Source organism: Hyperoodon ampullatus (assembly GCF_949752795.1).
Source record: "Hyperoodon ampullatus genome assembly, chromosome: 4".
Lineage (NCBI taxonomy): Eukaryota > Metazoa > Chordata > Mammalia > Artiodactyla > Ziphiidae > Hyperoodon > Hyperoodon ampullatus.
Genome location: NC_136917.1, coordinates 6666834 through 6681107, shown reverse-complemented (window position 1 = coordinate 6681107; position 14274 = coordinate 6666834). Strand labels below are relative to the sequence as shown.

The window sequence follows — 14274 nt, the reverse complement described above, 5'->3', positions numbered from 1 at the left end:
AGAGGAGGAATAATTTAATTCGACAGGAGAATTTGGAAAGAGAAATCAATCTTGCCTATCTCAGCCTCTTCCTCTTGTCTTCTGCATTTTGAATGTTGGCTGTCCATTAGACTCACAAATGCAGCTGTGTTCCTCTATGCTAGAAGTTTTACGTGGACAGTCTACACCCTCGCAGAGGGAAGCCAACTCTGCCTGCTGATGGGGTGGGTTAATCTGACTGGTGTGTACTCTCTGGAAACTCACTTGTCTGCAGATATAAGCCACCTTTTGCAATACCATCATTATTAGCAATAAAGATGATGTTCTCATTTTCCATATCCCTTACACTGCGGCCTTATTTCTCAAAAGGTTCAGGATTCAGGTAAGAAAGAGGGTGTTATTTACTGAGTTTCAGAAGACCTTAATTTTTAAAAGATAATATAGACTCCTAAGCCTTCCACCAAATAAGTAGAAATTCAACACTTACTGTAAAACAGCAATGCACTGTTACTGGGAGGGATGCAAAACAAGAGTGCCTTTATGTTTTTCGGCATCACTTTAGGAAAATAAGATATTTATGTAAGATAAATAACTTTACAAAGCAGTGTGCAAAAGCTAAATTGTACTTTATGGTCAATAAATGTGGTTATAATGCAGAAAGGAAAAGTTAACTTGTTATTGGATTAATTTAAAAATAAAGTTTTCATCAAGCATTTGGGTCCTGATTAGGGCTTTTGTGGAAATACAGAATTTAGATGGGTGGAGAATAGAGGAAATTTCCACAAAGAGTGCATGGCATGATAAAGGGTTCAGAGGCAAAATAATAATAGCTACTATTTATTGAGCACCATCAATAGACCATTATTTACATATCTCATTTAAAATTCCTAACAGTCTTACAAGGATAGGTAATTATAATAATATACCCACTTTAGAGACTTTGAGCCTTACAACCTTAACTGATTTGCCCAAGGTCATGCTGCTGTTAGTGATGAATTTGAATTCAGCCAGCCTGAATCCTAGAGCCAGCCCTGCTAACCCCCAGTGTTATACCTCACAGAAAGTAGTACTAACCTGATGACTAAATGGTAAATATTGGGAACAAGTGAGGTCTAGTGGTAAATCGTGTATGGATTGTATGGGATACAGGCAGAGGAGTTTAAATTTGACCTTAAACTTGACTAGGATCTATTAAATGTTCTTGATTAGAAAAGTAGCATGAGAGAATAGGGTGGTGGGAAGACTGAGTTCCAATATGGGAGAATCACAATAGGTCCTCAGACCGCAATCAATTTAGCAAAAATAATTGTATCACACAGTATTTCAATAAACTGGTCTACAGACTGACCACAATGCCAAAATGAATTGCCAGAGGAAAAAATCCACAATTATGGCTAACTTTTATATTTCTATTTCTTACGTAGTAACAATGACTGACATTTGTTGAGTGCTCATGATACGCCAATGATTTTTAAGTGCTTTTCATGTATTAATTTGTTTAATACTGTGATAACCCCATGAAGTATTATTATTATTACTCCCATTTTACACATGAAGAAACTGAGGCAGAGACATATTAAGCAACTTCCCCAAGGATACACTCTTATAAATGGAGGAGCTGGGATTATAAACCCAGGCATTCTGGTTCAGAGATCTGTATTCTTACCTAGCACTCTGCTGTCTCTCATATGCTCCACTGACTCTAATTTGTACAGTTGGTGCATTTCATAACCTCTCTTAGGTATAAAGTATCTAATTATCCTAAGCCAGCATTTCCCAATGTATGACTCACAGAATGTCAACAAGTATCACTTGAAGAAAAGGGTTTTGGACAAATATGATTGGAACACATTAGATTAAGTGCAGTTAAACAGTTTACCTTACCTCAGGACTGGTCAGAGCTTCAATCCTGCCAAACTGGGTGCCCTGTGAATTTCCACACTTTGGGAAATGCTGGTCTAAATTGATATTTTCTGTAACTTTTATTCTGAATCATCTGAGCTACTATGAAATCAGAAGACTTTAATGTTAAGGTGGTATCAACAAAAAGGCATTTCAAAAATAGTATTTAATTAATATATCTTCAAAATATCCATAACGATGAATCTTCATGTGCTCTTTATGATTTTTTGCTTATACAGGAGCTTGGCTGTTATGAGTTAAGAAATATTATACAATATCTGCAGAGCTCTACGGATTTACCAACTCCCATCAGATAGAAGAGAAATTCATGTTAGTTCATTTGGGTTGGGAAAAGAGAGAACAGGTATGTATTCATTTTATTCTCACTTTTGGTAATAATTTAACGATTGCCTTTTGCAATGAAGCTGAACCTTTCCCACAGGTGTTATTTCATTCTCTGTCTAATTCTGGTCAAGTATTCACTCAGCTTTTAAACACATTTCTCCTTTTTAACCAAAAATAATTCATCAATTGCAGTGTTTATGGCTGTTTTATAATAGCGCTGGCTATCCAGAAACCTAGCATTCTTCAATCAGTATGTCCTCCTAACTAAAATATAAGCTAATTCACAGTACTTGTCTCGCAGAACATAAACCAAGGCAAAGGAATAATTTCAGGGATGGAACAAAAGAAGACTGCAGTGGTTGATAACCATAAATAGGCCTGGTCTGGAAAGTAAATGGGTATTTTCTACTACATAAATATTATATGTATTACATATTACATATTATGCACACAGAGAGACACGAAGATATAGCCAAGGCATTGTGAGCTGCTTCCTAAATACCTAATCTATATTTTTTCTTTCAAAGGTTAAATTTAGAAAATACCCCAGGAAAACCAAAAATGCAGTCACTTACCATATCATGGTCTGAAACAGGTCCGAAACTGGTGACGAAGATGTCAGTCTTCACTTCAGTTACACGCTCTGATGAAGCAGGAAATTGGGACAGTGAATGTCTATCAACAGCCCTTATTAGATCTCACCACCACAAACTCACACCCAAATGGGAAATTTATAGGCTTTGATTAGCTATTTCTAAAATTGGTCCACTGTGTAGTCCTGATAATTTACTGCTTACACATGAAATTTCACAGTGAATATCTTTCAGTGGAAAAACAGAACCTAAATATGCCACTTTGGGAGACAGATTTTATGGAGAGGTCAGATGATGCTTAATGAATTCTTTAAGAATGGACACACTTTCCTGAATGATACCAAGTCATTTCATATTATAATAAAAATATGTTAGCATATGGATATGGTTTGAGCTTAAACAGTCTTATACAGCTCATCAGATGCTCCAGGTACTTAGGCTACTCTTGGGAAGTATATAGTGTACTGTAGTAAGCTTTATTAACTGTTTAAGGACTCAAGGGTATGTTTTATAAATGATTGCTTTCTGGCACTAAATCATAAGTTAATTATCCAAATTACTCCCTGGGGAAAAAAATCTGACAACCTATATAAGTTTCTTCTTCAGTTTTGAGGATGAGAAGAACATATTACGGTACAGCAAAAGTTCATTTAATAGATTCCATTTCAAGCTCAATGTGATTTTATGTTATTGGTCTCTGAGGCATATATTTCAACCAATAAAACGTATGTATTATAGTTTGGTGACAACTCAACACAAATATTTTCAAGGAAATACAGTCACTCACCAAAAAAAAAAAAAAGAAAAAAATGTTGCCTGTATAAAAGGAAACACTTTGTTAAGAGGTGAAAATGAAAAAAGATGACTCCATAATTTTCAACTTTAGCTCTGAGAAATACTTTTCCAGTATTTTAAGCAATTCAGTCCAGTATTTTAAGCAATTCGTTTCATTTATCAGGACATTTGTATCTTTGATGTAGGACATTAAAAAGGTGATCCAATACATGCAATAAGAATTATTTTGAAAATCAAAACTTTTATCCCTTAGCAATTCACTTGTAAACAGGTAATACTTTCAGTATAAATTTGGCTCAACAAATGATATAATAATTTTGAGGTGGAGGTAGTCGCCTCAATAATCAATCTAATATTTTTAGGCCATTCCCCCCCCAACAATTTGACGGGCTCCAAAATGCTTAAATGAGCCCCCTGACATAATAGTTATGTGGGGTTCACTGTTTAACGTTTCAAAATAGAGGAGGTAGTTTGAGACAAAGAGAATAGAGATGTGTTTTTAGAACTCATTTCCAACCTCAGCTTTAACATCCAACATCCTGCAGCAACTGCATCGCTTAAGAAGAGCAGCTGTCAGCAGTAAGTCTCAGCTGTATTAACCACTTGCCTCTCATACAGTTCCCCTTCTCACCCCTTCCAGCAGTCACTTCCGCAATGTATACCTCTCTCTATTGCACACTCTCTTTCCATATATATATATTTTTTACTAGACTGATTATTTTCTTAGTTTAAATATCTGCTATTTCTTATGACTCCATCAAGAGCTCACACTTTATTAGAATGTCAGGAATGACTTTCAATTAAAAACCATAATGAAAAGAAAATATATGCTATCTAGTCACAAAAGCTAGAATCTATCTTATTAATTGAGCTCACTTTCATCTTTCTCTTTCAAGATTTCCCCTTCTAGATCAAGCAGAAAACCTCATTTTGTTCCCAAGTTTGAGTTTTGGTTCTCTCCAGATTATAAACTCTAAGATTTATGGTGAATATCTTACAGATTTGAGTGACAGTTATGGAATTAAAATTATGTCCTTTCTTTCATTTTTATTTTTATGGCAGAGATCTGTCATTAAATGCATAATCATTTGGAAAATATATACGAATCTCAGTTTGCACACTTGCAAGTGCTTGGTGGTGTGGGATGGTTCTCTTTGACTCCTTTATCACTATTATCCATTTCGGGGATGTGAGGAGGGTATAATTTCTACACTTTAAGGTAACTCCCCAAGGTAGCTAGCTTTACAAAACTTGACTTACCAGATGTTTTAGGGGCAACCAATCTTTTCTTTTCTTTTTTTTTTTAAATGCTGGAGAGGGTGTAAAGAAAAGGGAACCCTCCTACACTGTTGGTGGGAATGTGAATTGGTACAGCCACTATGGAGAACAGTATGGAGGTTCCTTAAAAAACTAAAAATAGAGCTACCATATGATCCAGCAGAGAAATCCATAATTCAAAAATATACATGCACCCCAATGTTCGTAGCAGCACTATTTACAATAGCCAGGACATGGAAGCAACATAAATGTCCATCAATAGAGGAATGGATAAAGAAGATGTGGTACATATATACAATGGAATAATACTCAGCTATGAAAAGAATGAAATAATGCCATTTGTAGTAACATGGATGGACCTACAGATTGTCATACTGAGTGAAGTAAGTCAGACAGAAAAAGACAAATACCATATATCACTTATATGTGGAATCTAAAAAATAGGGTTCAAACAAACTTATTTACAAAACAGAAATAGAGTTACAGATGTAGAAGACAAACTTATGGTTACCAGGGAGTAAGGTGGGGGAGGGATAAATTGGGAGATTGTGATTGACACATACACACTACAAATCTGTTTTATCTAGCATGATAAAATGCTCTGAAGAAGTGAGCTGTCCATTTGCCCAATATATGGACTATTTCCCTCTGCTGATTTTAGATTGTTAGCAGATGATTCCATCTTCAACTTGGGGGGGTAAGATAATCAGAAGAGAACACTCACTTTCTATATTTTCCCTTCTAATATATTTCCCTTGTCACACATCCAAACAGTTTTTTTTGATTTGTCATCAACTGTTAGTAAGTATGCAGTGGAGCAAGAAGTTTCCATTGCTGTAAAACTCTGCTTATTATGTATGCCTCCGAAAGATTTGTCTTGCACATTAGCATGCTAATGTTTCTAAGAAACCATGTTTTAAATAAACATGGTCAACATCATCTACCCCTGTGTTTCCCAAACTTACTTGGGAATGCTACTCTAAAACATTACAAAAGCTTTAGGGTAAGCATGAGGCCCATATAACATATTATGTTGTTTATAAAAATTTTTTTAAGTTCATAGTATAAGTTTAGAAACTTCAGAAAAATATTTTTAAAAATTTAAATTCCCTGGAATACCACCTTCCACTGTTAATATCTTTTTTTTTTTTTTTTTTTGCGGTATGCGGGCCTCTCACTGTTGTGGACTCTCCCGTTGCGGAGCACATGCTCCGGATGTGCAGGCTCAGCGGCCATGGCTCACGGGCCCAGCCGCTCCACGGCATGTGGGATCTTCCCAGACCGGGGCACGAACCCATGTCCCCTGCATCGGCAGGCAGACTCTCTACCACTGAGCCACCAGGGAAGCCCCGCTGTTAATATCTTGATGTATTCCCTTACATATTTTCTTCTATTCAAATATACACTTAATGATTATCCTCAAACCACATTCTCACTCAGTTGAGTACAATCTCAGAGACAAGGAATAGGATCCTTTGACCAAAGTGTGTCTTTCACTCCAGATCACCAGGGAGTCCGTGAGTGGCATGTGAAGTCATTCTGCTTTAAGATAGAAAGTTTATAATCTGGAGTGCAAAGGTTCAATATAGAGGGTTGTTGTGAATCAACTTCAGCCAAACTGTAAATAGAGGCATGGTTAACTTGCTTTCTTGATAAAGAAATGGTGGTTTGTGATCAAGTGCTCTTCAGGTGTACCAGGCTTAAATGGAAGATGAGCTCATACCTGTGTGCTTTGGCTGAGAGCTAAGGCAATTGCTGAGGAACCTTATTTTTTCCCAATTCTAGAAAAACTTTGTCATCCTCCCCTCAACATGAAATCCCTGTTGTAGGGGGATATATATATATATATATATATAATATAATATACATATATAATTTATTATTTAAGGAACATTGAAACAATTTAAATCACGTTCTCTAATATTAGACTTTATTGACTTAGCATTAGACTCTAAAGTGTTATTAGAAATACCTATAAAGTACTCAAGGCCTTTCTATGGGTCACGTGAGGAAAAGTCAAAATATTTTTATGCTTCGATATATTCTATTTAAGAGCATACAGCATGAGTCAGAAACTTCTGATGAAGTTCATCTAGGAAGATTATACACCTAGCCAAAGTTAAACATGAATGAACCTCTTATGTAATGAGGAAATTGTATGCAAGTGGAAATCAATTAAAATAACTCAGTTGGAAGAAATGTTCAGAGAGTAGATTATTCAGCAAATAATTTTTTTCAATCATATATTTTCATCACAATAATCCTTCTCTGTCCAATGTAAAAAAATCAACAGATTCTTTCAAATTAGTATAACTGAATACACATGTTCAAGTTTTCAAAGGATAAAGATAGAATGGAATTATATAAAATGAGATTATGATGATGATGGTTGTTATTGCAGTGACTAAGAATATCTTAAGATAGTACATCAATGTAAATGAAGTTTATGATGATAAATTAATTAAAATCAGTCTTTAAACAAGCACACTCTTCAAAGATATGTTTTACATACAACATATATATATATATAATTTATAAACATATATGAGCACACACACATATATGTACACAAACACACACATATATGTATACACATATATATACACACTATATTATATCCCTCTATAACAGCCAGACAGCAGTAAATCTGTTTTTACTGGGGATTTCCTACAGTGTTGATATCCTGCTGATAAGTTTTGAAGTAACAGATGTTTTGAAGTGATAATTCAAAAAGATGATTAGTGCTTGAGGCAGAAATGAGAAAAGCAGTGCAGTATAGTGAGTAATAAGCACATTGGATTAAGAGTCAAAACACTTGGATTTTAACTCTGATTTTCCTAGAGAACAAGCTGTGTGTCTTTAGGTACAATCCTTTAATGTCCCTGAGACTCTTTTATCACTTCTTTAATGAAGAAATAATACCTGCACAGTCAACTCCATTGCATTAGAGTGAGGGTCAAATAAGATTTTAATGCCAAAAACACTTTGAGATGTATTTACTGGGTACATGAATTTAGTCAACAAATGTTTACTGAGCATTTTCTATGTGCCAGGAAGGCACTGTTCCAGGTAATAATAATATCAATACATTGATGAGCAAAAGTGCAATTGCTCCTTTTCTTCTGTAGCATATCTCACAATCTTAGGTAAAACATATTTTAGGTAAATAGGTTAGAAACATAGATGGATAGGTAGGTAGATAGATAGCTAGGAAGAATTACATACGTAGTTGTGTACGAACACATATGCACAAATTATACTAGTTAATGTCAGATCATTATAAATGTTCTGAAGGAATGTCTTTGAAGAGATGACATTTGAACTGCAACCCAAAAGGTGAGAAAAATTCAAGGATGAACAGAGACAGGGAAAGACATTTCAGGGAGAGGAAAGAATAAGGCAAAGATCTGAGGTGAGAATAGATGTGCTTGACTTAAGAAACAGAAAGTCCAGTACATCTGGAGCTTGGTGATGCTGATGATCACGGTACAAGATGACACTCTAGAGGAAAGAGGGGCCACACCTAAAGAGCTTCTTATAGAAGCAGCTGACCTTTGTTCTAATGCAATAAGAAGTTTTGGGTAATGAAGTGAAGGAATGTTACTTGCAGTTTAAGAAGACAGCTGATGTGTGAAGAGTGGATTTTAAGAGTGACTAATTTTAAAAATAATGGAAGAGGGAATAAATAGTGAAGAATTGTAGGTGGTGTTTCCTTAGGAATCCCTATTACAACAATTTATTTGATATGGCATTGGCCCTATTTTCACTGGAAATGCTGTCTATTGAGGAACTCAGAATAATATTCACTGGGCCCAGTTCTGTGTACTCATAACTTATGAAGGAGGTTTATTGCCTCCTTCAAGCTACTTTGCTTCTATTAATTCACAGAGACAGTCACTATATGGAGAATGAATTGGCTAACATTAGTCATCATAAAAAAGTATTTCTTAAAACCCCACTTTGAAAGGGTCCAGTTTGGAAATTGAAAGTATCCTGAGCTCCCTACATAACCATCAATTTATACTCCTGGATTGGACAATGTTTCAGCTCCCTGCCAATCTGCCTGGAGCAACATTTTTGCTCCTTGTTCTTCATTTCCATTCCCTTAATTCTTTAGAATAGTTGGCAATTTTCCCCTCCGTGATAACGTAGAGCAACTTAATGTTGGTGATATTCAGCTACTAAACCTGGATATGGGGTAGAAAATCACATTTTGAGGTGTCTGACCAATACCTGGTCCTTTGTGTTCCAAGAACTCAGATGATACAAGAATCTCCCAGGGAAAAAAAGGTAAAGTTTATTACAGGAGACATTTATTTCTTCTCGACTGAGAATTTGCCTCCTTCCCTCCTTATATCATGGCATTTTCTATTGGGAGAGAGCAAAGCTGTAGAGAAGAATGTGATTGCTGTGTTGGAAGAATAGGTTTCTTTTGGTCTGTAGAAGTCTTGATCAAAATTGCCTAACCTCAGGGCTTCCCTGGTGGCGCAGTGGTTGAGAGTCCGCCTGCTGATGCAGGGGATGAGGGTTCGTGCCCCAGTCCTGGAAGATCCCACGTGCCGCGAAGCGGCTGGGCCTGTGAGCCATGGCCGCTGAGCCTGCAGGTCCGGAGCCTGTGCTCCACAATGGGAGAGGCCACAACAGTGAGAGGCCCGCGTACTGAAAAAAAAAAAAATTGCCTAACCTGCAGTAGCTTTGAGGTATCCTACTTTCTGTTCCTATTATCGAATTTTAATTATATGAGAATAATAATATAATATCATTATATATTATATATATTATGGAGGGATATGGCGTCCACTTAGGACTTGGTTTTAAGTTCTTCAAAATGGCAGAGTCCATGACTATTAACAATGAGATTCTTACTTCAGAAATACTACAAACACTATTTTTCAAATATGGGATTCTTACCTCAGAAACACTACAAACACTATTTTTCAAATAAAGAACTCAAGTTCAGGCTGCAAAAAAAAATCATATACAGAAAAAAAATATATGTATATTTTTTAATATTTCACATTGGTTCTAGAATCATGATAGGAAATGGAAACTATATAAAAAGTCCAAAAGTAACTGCACAAAATATAAACTACAGCTGTTTACTAATAATTTGGCCTGTATAACTTTAGCAAAATCTCAGTGGCTACATTTTATCTTAGGAAATGCTTGGCAAGATGATTTATATACAATAGGAAAAGATGGAAGCAGAAAGTTTCTAAATATGCTAGAACATTCCTCTGGGCATCTCAGTTGGATTCATTAGATGAGCTGGCTTCATGAGCTGACTGGATTTCTCAGCCAGTAAAGGTTAAAAGGTGTTCTCTGTTCATTTTAACAATTCCTCTTGGGTTTTTGGTAAAATTCAACTGAATTATAGAATGTCTAGATATAGTATTTCAGTGGAAATAGATTGCATTATGCCAAAGTCTGAGCATCTGCTCCACACCTTGCATTAAAAGCACCAGATACACCTATAGAAAATTCAAAAAGAAGAATTCCAGAGTAGAATTTCAAAAGCTGGTATGAAAAACCATTATCTGGTAAAGAAAATGTAACAACAACAATAAAAAAAATTGGATAAATCTAACCTTTTTAAATTTGGGGGGGTGGTATTGTCGGTAATTTAGAATCTTTTTATTTTACTGATGGTGAACACATTATGACACAGATACCTTGCCCTCTAAATTTTAGAAATTCTGGCTTTTTAATATAAATACAAAATGTGTGTTTTAAGTTAGGTGAACATGAATAAAATGGTTGCCTCTGATCTCAACATCACACAAGATACAAAAACATAATAAAAGATCACATGAATATCAGATATCATCTTGAGATAGAACAAAGTCTAGTCACCTAAAGTTTAGAGTTGCACAAAATTTCACAAGTTAATCTGATTTTTTTCTCCAGAACACTCTTAGTTTCCCACCTTTACTTATTTTGACCTAAAGAAACATAACCCAATATCCCAAGCTAATTCCCCAAGGAGCCCATACCACCTTGCCAGTAGCACTCATATCCAACCCAGTCTCCTTGCCTTGTTGGAGATGCTTATATCTTAAAGCTAAGATCTCTGGCAATAATAGGGCTAAATGAAGTCTAAAAGGTTTCATACAGGCATAAAAAATCAAAAATTGGGAAAATTAAGAAGATAAGGAGTAAGTCTGCTTTGAAGCATAGATTTTTTGTTAAATAGTATGTCGTGCTAAAATACCTTGAGAGAAAAATCCCAGCTACATTCCAGTCACAAATACTCAACTGATAGCTTCAATTAAGTAAAATCTAAAACAAACAAATTCCCCCAAATTCTATAACACTTATAGGAAAAAGAAGAAAATCTTAACTAAATGTGTTAAACATATAGTAGGAATAAAGCCCATTCTCTACCTCCATTCCTACCTACCTATTTACTTATTTACTTCTCCCCTCATCCATCTGGGTCTGTCACATGATGAGTACACATGTGTACTCTTTCAAAAGAAAGAGAGATGTAGCCTGTATATATGGTGTGGCAGAAGGGAAGGGAAAGATGTCACTGGAAGGGCATTTCTTCTTAAAAATCTGAAAACTTTCTTCAGAATGTAGTTTTGGATCTATGTTTCTGGATTGTTCTTACTCCCTCTCCCAGAGTGCAGGGAAAGCCAAAATGATGGTGGCTGAAATTTTACCCAGATAGGTGTAATTCAGGGGGAGCATCATTTAATTTTTTCGGAAGCTGGAGAAAATTCAGGCTTCTTTCGTTTATTAGATTCAGAGTCAATAAAGAGAAGCCTTGAGGAAATGGATTTTCTCAGAAGGTGATTGGTTTGGTCTTGATTTAAAGCAAAAAGAGGAATCTTGATTAACCAAGGAACACCTGAGCCTACCCATCCTCCTACCACAGATGCCTTTTCCATTTTCTCTAAGTTGCTCTCCTTCGCCTTTTCCAGCCCTCTCACTTTTCTCTGTTCTTTCTCCTTATTTTCAGTACCTCTTTTGCTCTCCTTTCTTCTGTAACCTTTTCTTTCTTCTCTTGCCATTTTTTTTTTCTGGATTTTATCTCCTCCCCTCCCTCAACCATTTTATTCTTCTCTAGTGACCATGCTTTAGGCAAGAGCTTTTCAAAAACATTCTTCAGGCCCTGGTTGCAAGGAAGAACCAGCCCTCCACACCTTGCCCTCAAAGAAAGAGATATTAAATGAGAATGAATCCAACAATCACTGACAGTTTTGATTTGTATTTTCTGACTACCGACTATTTCAATTCAAGTCCATTTAAAGGTTTCTTCATTAATTTTGTACTTAAAATATGAACTTGCCAACATATTTTTCTCTTTACATCCCTGAATAGAGTATATTATTAGAATTCCACACAGTCTATCCTTTTTAGTTCTTTTATCTTTTATCTCATTTAAAAAGATAAGTGTCTTCCAGGATATCTCTCTTTATGTTGCCCTTTTCTTTCTACTTTCTCAGGATTGCTCTTGACACTGAAAAGATAGCCTTTTAAAATAGTGTTACAGTATCTGCAACTGATTCCTATCATCTGGATGAACCATGTTATATATCTGTTTTCTTAGTTATTGGATCCAGGGTGTACATCTCCAAAGAATAATGTTACACTTTTGGATTCTGTGTGTGTTTCTGAAAAACAGGTCATGATGAATCTGCATGTACAAGAGTTTCTTACATTAGCCTCAAGTCTTAGCTTATCACATTTCTATATTTTCTCAAGACATTCAGAACAAAATATCCCTGACTTCTGCACAATGTTGTTATTTTTATAAAACCAGACTTTTATCATATTTAAGAAGAAGGTGGGCTTCTATCTCTTGTGAGAGAAGATTATCCCAGCTGTGATCATGAACCTACTAAGAGGAATTTTTACCGCCCTATAAGCTAATGATAATCTTTCAAGTATTGCCTCTACATAGTTTTCACATCTGAAAGCAAATGGATCATGTAAAAAAATCCATTTTTATAATGGAGAGCTACTAGAATGTATGTCATACTTAGCTTACCAGAAATCTATGGTAAAGAAATAAAATTAAATAATTTTGCAGAAATATATATATTAATTTCAATTTATAGCATCCAAAAATCATGGTGTTAACATTTTTCTCTATTCTGTAGCTGATTATGTTTTATAAAATATCTAAAATCTGTGTTTAATATTTAAGATGTTTTCTGAAGACAGATAAACATTCTCAAAATGTACTTAAACATGTTAAGATGTTTTCTAAAGACAGATAAACATTCTCAAAATGTATTTAAATGTGTTAATGAAAAACAAAAACAAAAACAAAAACGTGTTAATGATTCTGGAGATATATGTAGTAAACCCATGCTATATATATAATAAACACATGCCATTATATCCCTTAAGACTTAAAAAGCATGACAAAAAAGTGACAAAAATTTAGTTAGTATTAAAGTTTTTTCATAAATCTCAAATCCATCAGATTTAATTGCAGTATGCTCCAGGATGATACATAAAATAGAAATAGAGGAAACTATTTGGGCTACATTTTAATTTGTTTTCATGTCTCTCATAATCTCAAAATCACTATTTCCAGAAATCATAAATATCAGAAAAATCATCTTTAGCAAAAATTAAAGCATATCCATTCTTTTTGATTTTCCTGAGCCCTTGAATTCTCTATTACTGTAGCATATTATATCCATTTCAATTAAAAAGAATATATCTTGTCTATATTTAGCCAACTACTATTTCTGTTCTTTAAATATCTATTTTTGTTATTTTGAGGGGATTAAGTAGGTAATAAAGTAGATTCCACCAAAACTGCAGCCTGAATTAATGTAGTTGTTTCTGTTAATAAATCCACCATTATCTTGAGTCTTGAAAATTAGCTTTTTGACCCATTCTTAGTCTATATTATACATCCTCAACGTCTGTGGCTCTCCAAGACTTAGGTATGCATATGAGGAGTAGGTGAAATGCTTCCTGCTTATACTATATTTGATTAGAGTTAATATACACACTTATTAAAGAGTTATTACACATAATTAAATGTAAATGAGCAGTCACAGGCTTGTTATTTGTACTCCAAATAATACGACCAAACAGCTGATTATTAAAGAAGGTGTGTGTGTGTGTGTGTGTATGTGTAAAGTTGTTTAACAAACTGAATACTATGCACAGAACTTATAGAGGATACTCACATTCACAAGGTAAAGTATTAAATGGGATTTCCTAAACTAGAGTGAAGATAAGATTTTCTAGATGTGTTATAAAATTCTGCCGATTTTCTAAGGAGATACCACGGAGAAGGAAGAAGAATAAGTAAAGAAATCAGATGCATGCCCATTAGTACTTTAAAAGTCTTCTTTTTAAAAGTTATTATCACTGTCCTGAATTTCTTCTTGTTGTACGTTCCTCCGCCACC

The 14274-nt window shown here is 34.9% G+C and overlaps 1 protein-coding gene across 1 annotated transcript in view; it reads right to left on the bottom strand.

The window, feature by feature from the left end:
- GABRA1 (gamma-aminobutyric acid type A receptor subunit alpha1) overlaps positions 1-14274 on the bottom strand; it is a gene marked incomplete at both ends in the record, with an annotated part of 55628 nt that overhangs the window by 36405 nt on the left and 4949 nt on the right. The window contains one exon of the mRNA XM_079702169.1: positions 2802-2869. Coding sequence (XP_079558295.1) covers positions 2802-2869 — 68 coding nt within the window. The remainder of the gene's footprint in view (positions 1-2801; positions 2870-14274) is intronic.